Source organism: Coregonus lavaretus, assembly GCF_964263955.1.
Source record: "Coregonus lavaretus genome assembly, chromosome: 22".
NCBI lineage: Eukaryota > Metazoa > Chordata > Actinopteri > Salmoniformes > Salmonidae > Coregonus > Coregonus lavaretus.
Genome location: NC_140009.1, coordinates 5197066 through 5213820, shown reverse-complemented (window position 1 = coordinate 5213820; position 16755 = coordinate 5197066). Strand labels below are relative to the sequence as shown.

The window sequence follows — 16755 nt, the reverse complement described above, 5'->3', positions numbered from 1 at the left end:
GTGTGTGTGTGTGCGCGCGCGTGCGTGCGTGCGTGTCTGTGCGTGTCTGTGCGAACATTCACATGTCTCTCTGTAGGTTGTATTGGCGGGAGGCGTTGAGAGTGATGGTCTCATTGGATGATGTCACAGAGGTAAGATGAAGCCAGAAGAACACGATGAAAGAGGTCTGACATTTGGAGTAGCAGTATGAACAGCAACACTGACTGACAGGCGCTATAATATGAAGGAATATTGTCACACATTAAATCAAGAATGGTTGAGATCACAGTGTTAAAAATGTTTGGGTTAAATTGACTCTACTGGGAGTTATCTTAACCCTCAAGAGAGTGATACGCTCCCTGGAGTTAGTGTTGTTAACTGGAGTTCATTGGGACAGAGTACTTTTAACTCCATTAAGTGTAACAAGGAGTTAATTCTATGGCGTTATACACAGATGTGGGCGGGGCTCATTGTCATATTTCCCAGTGTGCTCTGTTGCAGGTTGATTTTTTAAAAATTGTTTGTTTCAATATCTGTGTTTTCGCAAGTACATTGATTGTTTTGGATCTTATGCTACACAAAGATAAGAAACATAAAAACATAGTTTTACAAAATCCAATCTGTAAGTGGTTGGATTTATAGCAACCGTTAGTGAGATAGTTGTTCCAGTGTACATGATGTAGGTAGTCTCCTTGTACTGTACTTTCCTCCTTACTCTGATAGGCATTCTAAATGTAAGTTGTGAGTGATGTAAAAGTTGGCTTCCAACAGAGATTGATTGAATATCACATTACAAACCACCTTAATGTGACACGTTAAGAAATATTCAAATAAGTCTTTACAACCGCATAACTCAAAGGAAATCAACTGAAAGAGTTGAAATGTACTCTGAAATGCTGAAATGTACTCTGCTGCAGTTGACTGTTAATTAAAGACAACACTGAAAAAGAGCAAAATGTCAATTAGAGTTAAATCTAAGCAACTCTATGAGAGTAGGATATTTACTCCATTTGGTGTAGTTTTAACTCCAAAAAATATCAACACCAGAGTAGTTTTAACACACTTATGGGGTTGGGACCATATAAACTCCAGTTGATTTAAACTCTTGCAATTTTACTGTGCAGTAGTAGGTGTTGTGGGCGGGACCAAGACGCCAAATCTGACAACCTATATTCTCCACCCACTGACCTTGAAGATCGCCACTGTTTGCCCCACCGCCACCGTTCGCCCCACATTGTCATTGTTTTGTGATTGAAACGGAGGAGAGGGGCGTCCGGCAGCGTGGTAAAAAAAAATTGCAGTACATACAGTGCTTTCGGAAAGTATTCAGACCCCTTGGCTTTTTCCACATTTTGTTATGTTACAACCTTATTTTAAAATTGATTATATAGTTTTTTCCCCCTCATCAATCTACACACAATACCCCATAATGACAAAGCAAAAACAGGTTTTTAGAAATGTTTGTTAATTTTAATAAAAAGAAAACACTGAAATATATTACATTTACATAAGTATTCAGACCCCTTTACTCAGTAGTTTGTCGAAGCGCCTTCGGCAGCGATTACAGCCTCAAGTCTTCTTGGGTATGACGCTACAAGCTTGGCACACCTGTATTTGGGGAGTTTCTCCCATTCTTCTCTGCAGATCCTCTCAAGCTCTGTCTGGTTGGATGGGGAGCGTCGCTGCACAGCTATTTTCAGGTCTCTCCAGAGATGTTCGATAAGGTTTAAGTCCGGGTTCAGGCTGGGCCACTCAAGGACATTCAGAGACTTGTCCAAAAGCCACTCCTGCGTTGTCTTTGCTGTGTGCTTAGGGTTGTTGTCCTGTTGGAAGGTAAACCCTCGCCCCAGTCTGAGGTCCTGAGAGCTCTGTAGCAGGTTTTCATCAAGGATCTCTCTGTACTTTGCTCCGTTCATCTTTCCCTCGATCCTGATTAGTCTCCCAGTCCCCACAGCATGATTCTGCCACCAACATGCTTCTCCGTAGGGATGGTGCCAGGTTTCCTCCAGACGTGACGCTTGGCATTCAGGCAAAATAGTTAAATCTTGTTCATCAGACCAGAGAATCTTGTTTCTCATGGTCTGAGAGTCTTTAGGTGCCTTTTGGCAAACTCCAAACGGGCTGTCATGTGCCTTTTACTGAGGAGTGGCTTCCGTCTGGCCACTCTACCATAATGGCCTGATTGGTGGAGTGCTGCAGAGATGGTTGTCCTTCTGGAAGGTACTCCCATCTCCACAGAGGAACTCTAGAGCTCTGTCAGAGTGACCATCGGGTTCTTGGTCACCTCCCTGACCAAGGCCCTTCTCCCCCGATTGCTCAGTTTGTCTGGGCGGCCAGCTCTAGGAAGAGTCCTGTGGTTCCAAACTTCTTCCATTTAAGAATGATGGAGGCCACTGTGTTCTTGGGGACCTTCAATGCTGCAGATATGTTTTGGTACCCTTCCCCAGATCTGTGCCTTGACACAATCCTGTCTCTGAGCTCTACGGACAATTCCTTCGACCTCATGGCTTGGTTTTTGTTCTGACATGCACTGTCAACTGTGGGACCTTATATAGACAGGTGTGTGCCTTTCCAAATCATATCCAATCAATTGAATTTCCCACAGGTGGACTCCAATCAAGTTGTTGAAACATCTCAAGGATGATCAATGGAAACAGGATGCACATGAGCTCAATTTCGCGTCTCATAGCAAAGGGTCTGAATATTTATGTAAATGAGGTATTTCTTTTTTAAATTTGTAATAAAATTAAGTTAGATGTTTGAATGTTCGTTGTTTGCAGTAACTTCCTTGTTATATCCCAAACGGACGTGGCAGTTTTACTAACTAAGGATTCTAGCTTTAACTGTTTGGTCCTTTACATTGAAAGAGGACTTATCTTTGTGTCCGTGCCATTATGGCGTCTGTGACAGCATGGGCAGCGCCATTGATGCCATCTCCATTTTAAAGTAGTGCATTTTCTTCTTCTTTGAAGCATTTGAAGACGAAGACAATGCTCTGGCACAATTACCGTATAATCATGTAACCAACGATTATGGATGAAAATTAAATAACCGTTTTTTTTTTTTGTGTGGTACAAGCAACTGACTGACAACAGGACGGCCGGGCAGTCGTGCCGGTTGAGTCCGTTTTCCGCGGTTACTTTGACTTTTTACAAGGTGATGAAACGAGCTAGGTGTTACAGCAAACATGTCTTTGGTTGCCTAGGCAACACCCCCCTCCCTCCAGCTGCCCAGCACAATGCAGTCAGAAGCAGAAAAATAAAACAACATATTTTTTTTGCTATTCAAATGATCATAACGGCGACTGGCTGACCAATAACCTTAACCCAAAATTCCATGACTGTCACAGCCCTAGCTCTGATCATTGGCTGATCGCTCGCAACCCATAGGAATCCCCACCCAGTTGACTTGCTTTTAAATGGGTTACATCCATCCAGAACCCTCTTTCTGCCTATATGAACCTATAACCTCCGCCCTCACTGACCTTAACCGTTTGGTCCTGTCAACAATCTAGAACCCACTTTCTACCTCTATGAAACTATAACCTCCGCCCTCACTGACCTTAACCGTTTGGTCCTGTCATCAAACAGCGGTTGTCTCTCTTCTCTCTCTCTCTCTCTCTCTCTCTCTCTCTCCCTCTATCTGTTAATTGATGAATTCCTCTCTTCTTTTCCCTCTGTCTAGTTTTTCTCTCTCCTGTGCTGCAGCTTAAAGGGCCAATCTGCGACATGTACAGCTGTTTCTGATCATCAACGTCATAGCAAACCAAGTGGCGGGGCTGCCATGTTGTTGTTTTTAAAATTATGGATTGAGCCTTTATCAACAGAGTGACTCAGTGCTTTGATGTTGTGCTGGAGAGGGAGAGAGGGAGAGGGGGAGGAAGGTAGAGAGGGAGGGAGGGAAGGAGAGAGGGAGATAGCCTCCTGGAGGTTGGTGCAGCGGTTCAAACGCTCTCTGACCTTTCAACTGCAGTGGGATCAAAGAGTGGTGAAGCGGCTTCTGTCTCAGTTTAGGGGGCTGTTGAATAGCCTGGTCCCAGATCTGTTTGTGCTTTTGCCTACTCCGTTGTCATTGTCAAGCCAAACATGCAATTCCAAGCATGAAAATTCCATAAGGAGTTGGCAAGAGAGCAGAAGCAGAGGGGCATCCAGGCTAGAGAAGCAGGCGGGCATCCAGGCTAGAGGAGCAGACGGGCATCCAGGCTAGAGGAGCAGACGGGCATCCAGGCTAGAGGAGCAGGCGGGCATCCAGGCTAGAGGAGCAGGCGGGCATCCAGGCTAGAGGAGCAGACGGGCATCCAGGCTAGAGGAGCAGACGGGCATCCAGGCTAGAGAAGCAGGCGGGCATCCAGGCTAGAGGAGCAGACGGGCATCCAGGCTAGAGGCTCAGACGGGCATCCAGGCTAGAGGAGCAGACGGGCATCCAGGCTAGAGAAGCAGACGGGCATCCAGGCTAGAGGAGCAGACGGGCATCCAGGCTAGAGGAGCAGACGGGCATCCAGGCTAGAGGAGCAGACGGGCATCCAGGCTAGAGGAGGAATAGTTGTAGATGGGAGGCAACTGGCTGGAATGATGCCATTATGGCTTATACCTGGTTGTCAGGTAAGGAATGATGTCATTATGGCTTATACCTGGTTGTCAGGTAAGGAATGATGTCATTATGGCTTATACCTGGTTGTCAGGTAAGGAATAATGTCATTATGGCTTATACCTGGTTGTCAGGTAAGGAATGATGTCATTATAGCTTATACCTGGTTGTCAGGTAAGGAATGATGCCATTATGGCTTATACCTGGTTGTCAGGTAAGGAATGATGTCATTATGGCTTATACCTGGTTGTTAGGTAAGGAATGATGTCATTATAGCTTATACCTGGTTGTCAGGTAAGGAATGATGCCATTATGGCTTATACCTGGTTGTCAGGTAAGGAATGATGTCATTATGGCTTATACCTGGTTGTCAGGTAAGGAATGATGTCATTATAGCTTATACCTGGTTGTCAGGTAAGGAATGATGTCATTATGGCTTATACCTGGTTGTCAGGTAAGGAATGATGCCATCATGGCTTATACTTGGTTGTCAGGTAAGGAATTATGTCATTATGGCTTATACCTGGTTGTCAGGTAAGGAATGATGCCATTATGACTCATAACTGACCTCTGACATTGTTATTCTCTGCATGTGCATACTAGTAGGACAATGTTTTATCTTGTACTGGAATGTAGGCTTATAGTTTACTTCACTGACTGGGGTGAATCCTGTCCTCACTGACTGGGGTGAATCCAGTCCTCACTGTCTGGGGTGAATCCAGTACTCACTGGCTGGGGTGAATCCAGTCCTCACTGGCTGGGGTGAATCCAGTCCTCACTGTCTGGGGTGAATCCAGTCCTCACTGACTGGGGTGAATCCAGTCCTCACTGACTGGGGTGAATCCAGTACTCACTGGCTGGGGTGAATCCAGTCCTCACTGGCTGGGGTGAATCCAGTACTCACTGGCTGGGGTGAATCCAGTCCTCACTGGCTGGGGTGAATCCAGTCCTCACTGGCTGGGGTGAATCCAGTCCTCACTGGCTGGGGTGAATCCAGTCCTCACTGACTGGGGTGAATCCAGTCCTCACTGGCTGGGGTGAATCTAGCCCTCACTGGCTGGGGTGAATCCAGTCCTCACTGACTGGGGTGAATCCAGTCCTCACTGACTGGGGTGAATCCAGTCCTCACTGACTGGGGTGAATCCAGTCCTCACTGACTGGGGTGAATCCAGTCAACATGTGCTTTTTCCACTTTATTCCTGACTTCTCTGATGAAATCCAGAGTAATCTACAGTGCCTTGCATAAGTATTCAGACCCCTTGGATTTCATCACATTTTATTGTGTTACAAAGTTGGATTAAAATGGATTTAATTGTCATTTTTTGTCAACAATCTACACAAAATACTCTGTAATGTCAAAGTGGAAGACAAATTATATATATATATTTAAGATAAATACAAAATTCAGAACTAAAATATAGTCGTTATATTTGAACAAATCAAACGTTGAATATCTCTTTAAGCATGGTCAAGTTAATAATTATGCTATGGATTAAACACTGAGTGTACAAAACATTAGGGACACCTTCTCTTTCCATGACATAGACTGACCAGGTGAATCCAGGTGAAAGCTATGATCCCTTATTCATGTCACTTGTTAAATCCACTTCAATCAGTGTAGATGAAGGGGAGGAGACAGGTTAAAGAAGGATTTTTAAGACTTGAGACAACTGAGACATGGATTGTGTATGTGTGCCATTCAGAGGGTGAATGGGCAAGACAAAAGATTGAACGGGGTATGGTAGTAGATGTCAGGCACACCGGTTTGAGTGTGTCAAGAACTGCAATGCTGCTGTTTTTTTTCTCTCACACTCAACAGTTTCCCGTGTGTATCAAGAATGGTCCACCACCCAAAGGACATCCAGCCAACTTGACACAACTGTAGGAAGCATTGGAGTCAGCGTGGGCCAGCATCCCTGTGGAACTGCTTTCGACACGGTGCCCCGAATCAAATCCATCCACTGTTTCCATGGCAACCTGTTGCCAATGACATTTTTTTGGAGGAAGCAGGGTAGGAGGAGCAAGAAGACGAGAGAAGAAAAATGATTCTGATATGCTCTCTCCCTCTCCTACCTTACCCTTCTCTCCTCCCACCACTTCATCCCACTATCCCCCTCTAACGAGGATCTGTTGAGTCAGTCTCTCTCATTCTCAATAGACATATACCGCTGAGGCATGTGTGAACATAACATAACATCTTCTTAAAATATGACGACAACACACAGGGATTTATTCCAACATCCTTCTTTTTTTTAAAGGAGAGAGGACATTTTGTTCATATCAAATGACATACCCATCTTCTAAAATCCTGTGGCGGGCCTTTTATAACCAATAGGCTATGTTGATCTAATTTGTCAATTAAATTATGTAATTGTCAAGAAAACTTAGATATGATGACGCCTGTCTCATCATGTCTTTACTGGATGCAGATGTACCCTCTAATAAATCTGAGCTGCCTGTAATGAAGATATAATTCCACTGGGGGCGCTCGTACCAAATAAAAAAGTTCCTCTGCCCCCCCAACAATTCTGTATTGTATTCCCTCAAATAGAGGCTTTTGGATTGCTGCAACAATCATTTTCAAAGGTGAGCATTAACCTCTACTGTGCATCTACGACTGAGAACAGAACAATGTAGGTCGATATTATTTTAGTGTCAGACAGGGCACATCATTTTCCATCCACCTCCCAAATATAGATAGTCTTTTTAGCCTGTAGTGACGTACATGAGCGCAGCTGGCAGATGCGTATACGCTCGCCAACTGCAACAACATAGCCTAAATCAAGCTGACTTGAAATTGGAAATTGATAGCTAGATGTTTTATGACTCAATTACACCGTAGCTTTAAGTGGTATTACGAGCTAGTTAGTTAATAGTTTCGGGACGGGTAGCTACTCACCCGTTTCTTTTTGTTATACCATGTCAACATTTGTAATAGGAAAGTCATTTTGTGTAGCTACTTTTTTTGTAAGCTAGCCTAAAGGTCGCAGGTTCGAGCTTTAAGTTAGAAAACGATTGCACAGTTTCTACTACTTCGGCAGCATCCCGTAGTTGTTTCAGCGCTGAACCACACTAGTTTGGTGGCGTGAGTTTGTCAGCATCTCTGTCTCTTTCCCATGTGGGATGTCATCTATAGTTGTCGAGACTAGTGGAGGGTCAACGCCTTTTTCTGTCTGACTGGGCGAAACTTATCGCGAAAGCACACCAACGTTTTGTATTTCCCCCCCCCCAACAATTTATGAGCGGTAGCTGCCACATTGAAGAATCCACAAGTAGCTAGCTAACTAAGGGATTGAACATGGGCTGCACGATCAGCCAAGAGGATAAAACAGCGATGGAAAGGAGTAAAATAATTGATCGGAACCTACGAGAAGACCGAGACAAAGCATCCAGGGAAGTGAAACTATTACTACTCGGTAAGTCATTTTACATTGTTAGAAAGCTTACTATTTTCCCAGTAACTATAAAAAGGATTAACAATAGCACCAGAATGTAGAGGAAGAAAATACTTAGTTTGCTCTTTCAGAACAGTGTTACAATTGTAGTCAGACATCACATCGAATCCAATTGTATTTGTCACACGCGCCGAATAGGACAGGTGTAGACCTTACCATGAAATGCTTACTTACAAGCCCTTAACCAACAATTCAGTTTTAAGAAAATAAGAGCTAATGAAATATTTACTAAATAAAGTTTAAAAAAGTAACACAATAAAAGAACAATAACGAGGCGAATTGAGGTAATATGTACATGCAGGTAGGGTATAGAAAATATGCATAGATAACAAACAGCGAGTAGCAGCAGTGTAAAGGTGGGGGGGGGGTCAATATAAATAGTCCAGGTTGCCATTTGATTAATTGTTCAGAAGTCTTATGGCTTGGGGTGAAAGCTGTTAAGAAGCCTTTTGGACCTAGACTTGGCACTCCGGTACCTCTTGCTCTGCGGTAGCAGATAGAACATTCTATGACTTGGGTGGATGGAGTCTTTGACCATTTTTAGGGCCTTCCTCTGACACCGCCTGGTATAGAGGTCCTGGATGGCAGGAAGCTTGGCCCCAGTGATGTACTGGGCCGTACGCACTACCCTCTGTAGCGCCTTACAGTCGGATGCCGAGCAGTTGCCATACCAGGCGGTGATGCAACCAGTCAGGATGCTCTCGATGGTGCAGCTGTATAACTTTTTGAGGATCTGGGGACCCATGCTAAATGTTTTCAGTCTCCTGAGGGGGAATAGGCTTTGTCGTGCCCTGTTCCGATGTGAATGGGGCGTGTTCAGCCTTCCTTTTCTTGTAGTCCACGATCAGCTCCTTTGTCTTGCTCACGTTGAGGGAGAGGTTATTGGCCTGGCACCACTTGTAGCTACATTGGTTAATTTGCACTTTCATTGCTAGCTTAAGTGTGATCGGATCTCAATTGATTACTTTCTGCAATATTATGTATGTAAGTGACATCTGAATAAGTTGTAGTGTAGGATCTTTCTCCACTTGTTGAATTAACTTTTACATAGCCTATTTTATATATATTAAGCTCTAAACACACACACTCTCTCAATTCAAATTGCTTTATTGACGTTGATTGTGTGTTTTGGATCATTCCAGTAATGCCTGGCAAAAACCCAACTCTGCATTCCACAGTAAGAACATCATACCAAAAGTCAAGCATGGTGGTGGTGGTGTGATGGTTTGGGGATGCTTTGCTGCCTCAGGACCTGGACGACATGCCTTAATAGAAGGAACCATGAATTCTGCTCTGTATCAGAGAATTCTACAGGAGAATGTCAGACCATCCGTCTGTGAGCTGAAGCTGAAGCGCAGCTGGGTCATGCAGCAAGACAATGATCCAAAACACACAATCAAGTCTACATGAAAATTGCTAAAAAGCAACAAATTGGAAGTTTTGGAATGGCCTAGTCAAAGTCCGGACCTAATCCCAATTGAGATGTTGTGGCAGGACTTGAAACGAGCAGTTCATGCTTGAAAACCCACACGTCACTGAGTTAAAGCAGTTCCTCATGGAAGAGTGGGCCAAAATTCCTCCACAGTGACGTGAGAGACTGATCAACAACTACAGGAAGCATTTGATTGGAGTCATTGCAGCTAAAGGTGGCACAACCAGTTATTGAGTGTAAGGGGGCAATTACTTTTTTACACAGGGGAATTGGGTGTTGCATAACTTTGTTTATGAAATAAATATGTAATTGTTGTTATTTGTTCACTTATGTTCCCTTTATCAAGTATTAGGTTTTGGTTGAAGATCTGATACCATTCAGTATCACAAATATGCAAAAGTAGAGAAAATTAGAAAGGGGGCAAATACTATTTCATAGCACTGTATACCCCGCTAACACAAATCAGTATATACGTACAGTACCCGTCAAAAGTTTGGACACACCTACTCATTCCAGGGTCTTTCTTTATTTTTACTATTTTCTACATTGTAGAATAATAGTGAAGACATCAGAACTATGAAATAACACATGGAATCATGTAGTAACCAAAAAGTAATAAACAAATCAAAATATATTTTATATTTTATATTCTTCAAAGTAGCCACCCTTTGCCTTGATGACAGCTTTGCACACTCTTGACATTCTCTCAACCAGCTTCATGAGTTTGAGGCAATTAGTTGTGTTGTGACAAGGTAGGGGTGGTATACAGAAGATAGCCCTATTTGGTAAAAGACCAAGTCCATATTATGGCAAAGAGAAACGACAGTCCATCATTACTTTAAGACATGAAGGTCAGTCAATGCGGAAAAATTAGCAAAAACCATCAAGCGCTATGATGAAACTGGCTCTCATGAGGACCGCCACAGGAGTGGAAGACCCAGCGTTACCTCTGCTGCAGATGATAAGTTCATTAGAGTTACCAGCCTCAGAAATTGCAGCCCAAATAAATGCTTCACAGAGTTCAAGTAACGGACACATCTCAACATCAACTGTTCAGAGGAGACTGCGTGAATCAGGCCTTCATGGTCGAATTGCTGCAAAGAAACCACTACTAAAGGACACCAAAAAGAAGAAGAGACTTGCTTGGGCCAAGAAACACGAGCAATGGACATTAGACCGGTGGAAATCTGTCCTTTGGTCTGATGAGTCCAAATTTGAGATTTTTGGTTCCAACCGCCGTGTCTTTGTGAGACGCAGAGTAAGTGAACGGATGATCGCCGCATGTGTGGTTCCCACCGTGAAGCATGGAGGAGGAGGTGTGATGGTGTGGGGGTGCTTTGCTGGTGACACTGTCAGTGATTTATTTAGAATTCAAGGCACACTTAACCAGCATGGCTAACCACAGCATTCTGCAGCGATACGCCATCCCATCTGGTTGGAGCTTAGTGAGACTACCATTTGTTTTTCAACAGGACAACGACCCAAAACACACCTCCAGGCTGTGTAAGGGCTATTTGACCAAGAAGGAGAGTAATGGAGTGCTGCATCAGATGACCTGGCCTCCACAATCACCCGACCTCAACCCAATTGAGATGGTTTGGGATTAGTTTGACCGCAGAGTGAAGGAAAAGCAGCCAACAAGTGCTCAGCATATGTGGGAACACCTTCAAGACTGTTGGAAAAACATTCCTCATGAAGCTGGTTGAGAGAATGCCAAGAGTATGCAAAGCTGTCATCAAGGCAAAGGGTGGCTACTTCCTAGAATCTGAAATATAAAATATATTTAGATTTGTTTAATACTTTTTTGGTTACTACATGATTCCATATATGTGTTATTTCATAGTTTTGATGTCTTCACTATTATTCTACAATGTAGAAAATAGTAAAAATAAAGAAAAACCCTTGAATGAGTAGGTGTGTCCAATCTTTTGACTGGTAGTGTGTGTGTGTGTGTGTATGTATGTATGTATGTATGTATGTATGTATGTATGTATGTATGTATGTAACTGCGGAAAAAATTAAGAGACCACTGCAAAATTATCAGTTTCTCTGGTTTTACTATTTATAGGTATGTGTTTGGGTGAAAATAACATTTTTGTTTTATTCTATAAACTACTGACAACATTTCTCCCAAATTCCAAATAAAAATATTGTCATTTAGAGCATTTATTTGCAGAAAATGACAACTGGTCAAAATAACAAAAAAGATGCAGTGTTGTCAGACCTCGAATAATGCAAAGAAAATAAGTTCATGTTCATTTTTAAACAACACAATAGTCATGTTTTAACCAGTCCTTAATTCAGTAGAATGAGGTGTGCCTGTGTTGGAATTCAACAGACACTGGAATGGAATGGCTTTCATACATGTAGAGATGCTGATTTAAGAAATAATTGCAGTGGTCTCTTAATTATTTCCACAGCTGTATATATACATGCACACAGTTGAAGTCGGAAGTTTACGTACACCTTAGCCAAATACATTTAAACTCAGTTTTTCACAATTCCTGACATTTAATCCTAGTAAAAATTCCCTGTCTTAGGTCAGTTAGGATCACCACTTTATTTTAAGAATGTGAAATGTCAGAATAATAGTAAAGAGAATGATTTATTTCAGCTTTTATTTCTTTCATCACATTCCCAGTGGGTCAGAAGTTTACATACACTCAATTAGTATTTGGTTGCATTGCCTTTAAACTGTTTAACTTGGGTCAAACGTTTCGGGTAGCCTTCCACAAGCTTCCCACAATAAGTTAGGTGAATTTTGGCCCATTCCTCCTGACAGAGCTGGTGTAACTGCGTCAGGTTTGTAGGCCTCCTTGCTCGCACACGCTTTTTCAGTTCTGCCCACACATTTCCTATAGGATTGAGGTCAGGGCTTTGTGATGGCCACTCCAATACCTTGACTTTGTTGTCCTTAAGCCATTTTACCACAACTTTGGAAGAATGCTTGGGGTTATGTTCCATTTGGAAGACCAATTTGCGACCAAGCTTTAACTTCCTGACTGATGTCTTGAAGGCTCCCGAGTGGCGCAGCGGTCTAAGGCACTGCATCTCAGTGCTTGAGGCGTCACCACAGACTCCCTGGTTCGATTCCAGGCTGTATCACAACCGGCCGTGATTGGGAGTCCCATAAGGCAGCGCACAATTGGCCCAGCGTCGTCTGGGTTTGGCCGGTGTAGGCCGTCATTGTAAATAAGAATTTGTTCTTAACTGACTTGCCTAGTTAAATAAAACATGTGAAATGTTGCTTCAATATATCCACATAATTTTCCTTCCTCATGATGCCATCTATTTTGTGAAGTGCACAAGTCCCTCCTGCAGCAAAGCACCCCCACAGCATGATGCTGCCACCCCCGTGCTTCACGGTTGGGATGGTGTTCTTCGGCTTGCAAGCATTCCCCTTTTTCCTCGAAACATAAGGATGGTCGTTATGGCCAAACAGTTCTATTTTTGTTTCATCAGACCAGAGTACATTTCTCCAAAAAGTACGATCTTTGTCCCCATGTGCAGTTGCAAACCGTAGTGTGGCTTTTGTATGGCGGTTTTGGAGCAGTGGCTTCTTCCTTGCTGAGCGGCCTTTCAGGTTATGTCGATATAGGACTTGTTTTACTGTGGATATAGATACTTTTATACCTGTTTCCTTCAGCATCTTCACAAGGTCCTTTGCTGTTGTTCTGGGATTGATTTGCACTTTTCGCACCAAAGTACGTTCACCTCTAGGAGACAGAACACGTCTCCTTCCTTAGCGGTATGACGGCTGCGTGGTCCCATGGTGTTTATACTTGCGTACTATTGTTTGTACAGATGAACGTGGTACCTTCAGGCATTTGGAAATTACTCCCAAGGATGAACCAGACTTGTGGAGGTCTACCATTTTTTTCTGAGGTCTTGGCTGATTTCTTTTGATTTTTCCCATGATGTCAAGCAGAGGCACTGAGTTTGAAGGTAGGCCTTGAAATACATCCACAGGTACACGTCCAATTGACTCAAATGATATCAATTAGCCTATCGGAAGCTTCTAAAGCCATGACATCATTTTCTGGAATTTTCCAAGCTGTTTAAAGGCACAGTCAACTTAGTGTATGTAAACTTCTGACCCACTGGAATTGTGATACAGTGAATTATAAGTGAAATAATCTGTCTGTAAACAATTGTTGGAAAAAGTACTTGTCATGCACAAAGTAGATGTCCTAACCGACTTGCCAAAAACTATAGTTTGTTAACAAGAAATTTGTGGAGTGGTTGAAAAACGAGTTTTAATGACTCCAACCTAAGTGTATGTAAACTTCTGACTTCAAGCATGTGGTTGCCACTAGAGCCCTATAGGACAGCTGTAGTTAGGATATGGACAGACTATATCCCATGTGAGAGAACAGATCATTAGCTTAGTCTCTGTGGATTAATTGTGTGTGTGTGAGAAACGGCACAATGCAGATTGGTGTTTTAATAGACCTACACATCTAGTGGAAACGTTAATTTTATTTCAAGTTCTCTGACCAACCGCACAGAAAAGTCATTTTCCATTTCCAGGCTCTCATTTCTCTCTCCCAGGGTTGGAACACAATTAATTTCTAGGGGGAAACGAGAGCTGCTGGGATTCTAGCCTGGTCTCAGATCTGTTTGGGCTAAATACCATGGATGTTGGCTATAAAGTATTAGGCCTAATAACAGATCTGGGACCAGGCTATGAGGATTATTTTTCCCAACACGAAACCAAACCACAGACTGGAAGACTGGAGACCTTATTTGAATAAATGGTATCGTTTTTTTTTTAATTCTCCAGATGCCAGTCCCTATTCCCTGTACACTGAGTATACAAAACATTAAGAACACCTGCTCTTTCCATGACAGACTGACCAGGTGAATCCAGGTGAAAGCTATGATCCCTTATTGATGTCACTTGTTAAATCCACTTCAAATCAGTGTAGATGAAGGGAAGGAGACATGTTAAAGAAGGATTTTCAAGCCTTGAGACAATTGAGACATGGATTGTGTATGTGTGTCATTCAGAAGGTGAATGGGCAAAACAAAAGATTTAAGTGCCTTTTGAACGGGGTATGGTAGTAGGTGCCAGGCGTTCCGGTTTGTGTTAAGAATTGCAACACTAAAGTTTCCGGTTTGTATCAAGAATGGTCCACCACCCAAAGGATATCCAGCCAACATAACAAAACTGTTGGAAGCAATCGGAGTCAACATGAGCCAGCGGAACGCTTTCGACACCTTGTCGAGTGACATGAGGTCTAGCATTGTCTTGCATTAGGAGGAACCCTGGGCCAACCGCACCAGCATATGGTCTCACAAGGGGTCTGAGGATCTCATCTCGGTACCTAATGGCAGTCAGGCTACCTCTGGCGAGCACATGGAGGGCTGTGCAGCCCCCCAAAGAAATGCCACCCCACACCATGACTGACCCACCGCCAAACCGGTCATGCTGGAGGATGTTGCAGGCAGCAGAACGTTCTCCACGGCATTTCCAGACTCTGTCACGTCTGTCATGTGCTCAGTGTGAACCTGCTTTCATCTGTGAAGAGCACAGGGCGCCAGTGGCGAATTTGCCAATCTTGGTGTTCTCTGGCAAATGCCAAACGTCCTGCACGGTGTTGGACTGTAAGCACAACCCCCACCTGTGGACGTCGGGCCCTCATACCACCCTCATGGAGTCTGTTTCTGACCGTTTGAGCAGACACATGCACATTTGTGGCCTGCTGGAGGTCATTTTGCAGGGCTCTGGCAGTGCTCCTCCTGCTCCTCCTTGCACAAAGGCGGAGGTAGCAGTCCTGCTGCTGGGTTGTTGCCCTCCTACGGCCTCCTCCACGTCTCCTGATGTACTTGCCTGTCTCCTGGTAGCGCCTCCATGCTCTGGACACTACGCTGACAGACACAGCAAACCTTCTTTCCACAGCTCGCATTGATGTGCCATCCTGGATGAGCTGCACTACCTGAGCCACTTGTGTGGATTGTAGACTCCGTCTCATGCTACCACTAGAGTGAAAGCACCGCCAGCATTCAATAGTGACCAAAACATCAGCCAGGAAGCATAGGAACTGAGAAGTGGTCTGTGGTCACCACCTGCAAAACCAGTCCTTTATTGGGGGTGTCTTGCTAATTGCCTATAATTTCCACCTGTTGTCTATTCCATTTGCACAACAGCATGTGCAATTTATTGTCGATCAGTGTTGCTTCCTAAGTGGACAGTTTGATTTCACAGAAGTGTGATTGACTTGGAGTTACATTGTGTTGTTTAAGTGTTCCCTTTATTTTTTTGAGCAGTGTGTATATGTGTGTGTGTGTGTGTGTATGTGTGTATATATATATATATATATATATATATATATATATATATATATATATACTGAGATCATGTGACACTTAGATTGCACACAGGTGGACTTTATTTAACTAATTATGTGACTTCTGAAGGTAATTGGTTGCATCAGATCGCACCACTTTTCCGTTATTTTTTTTGTGGTATTTTTTTTAAACAAGTAGTTTTTCATTTCACTTCACCAATTTGGACTATTTTGTATGTATGTCCATTACATGAAATCCAAATAAAAATCAATTTAAATTACAGATTGTAATGCAACAAAATAGGACAAACGCCAAGGGGGATGAGTACTTTTGCAAGGCACTGTATTAGGAAGGTGTTCATAATGTTTGGTATACTCAGTGTATAGTGCACTACTTTTGACCAGAGCCCAATTGGCCCTGGTCAAAAGTAGTGCACTAAATAAGGAAAAGGGTGCCATTTGGGACATAGACTAGTTTCTAGTGAAAATCGTCATGCCAGTACTTGACCACATAACTTCCTCCTTTCCAAACTGCTGCTAACTCAGGCTGAGGTTAGTCTACAGTCGTGTTCAAAAGTTTTGAGAATGACACATACTAATTTTCACAAAGTCTGCTGCCTCAGTTTTGATGATGGCTATTTGCATATACTCCAGAATGTCATGAAGAGTGATCAGATGAAGTGCAATTAATTGCAAAGTCCCTCTTTGCCATGAAAATGAGCTTAATCCCCCAAAAACAGTCCTATGCTAGTCTACATGTGAGAAGTCCTATGCTAGTCTACATGTGAGAAGTCCTAGGCTAGTCTACATATGAGAAGTCCTAGGCTAGTCTACATGTGAGAAGTCCTATGCTAGTCTACATGTGAGAAGTCCTATGCTAGTCTACATGTGAGAAGTCCTAGGCTAGTCTACATGTGAGAAGTCCTATGCTAGTCTACATGTGAGAAGTCCTATGCTAGTCTACATGTGAGAAGTCCTATGCTAGTCTACATGTGAGAAGTCCTATGCTAGT

General features: G+C 43.2%; 2 protein-coding genes across 2 annotated transcripts in view; both read left to right on the top strand.

Annotated features, from left to right (window-relative positions):
• Nucleotides 1-16755, top strand: part of LOC311149472 (uncharacterized protein) — a gene marked incomplete at both ends in the record, with an annotated part of 790865 nt that overhangs the window by 408065 nt on the left and 366045 nt on the right. The gene's annotated exons all lie outside the window — the stretch shown is intronic.
• The window catches only part of LOC311150402 (guanine nucleotide-binding protein G(i) subunit alpha-3-like), a 66481-nt gene continuing 57023 nt past the window's right edge, over nucleotides 7298-16755 (top strand). The window contains exon 1 of the mRNA XM_084187866.1: nucleotides 7298-7982. Within this exon, the coding sequence (XP_084043992.1) occupies nucleotides 7865-7982 (118 nt within the window). The 5' untranslated portion in view covers nucleotides 7298-7864. The remainder of the gene's footprint in view (nucleotides 7983-16755) is intronic.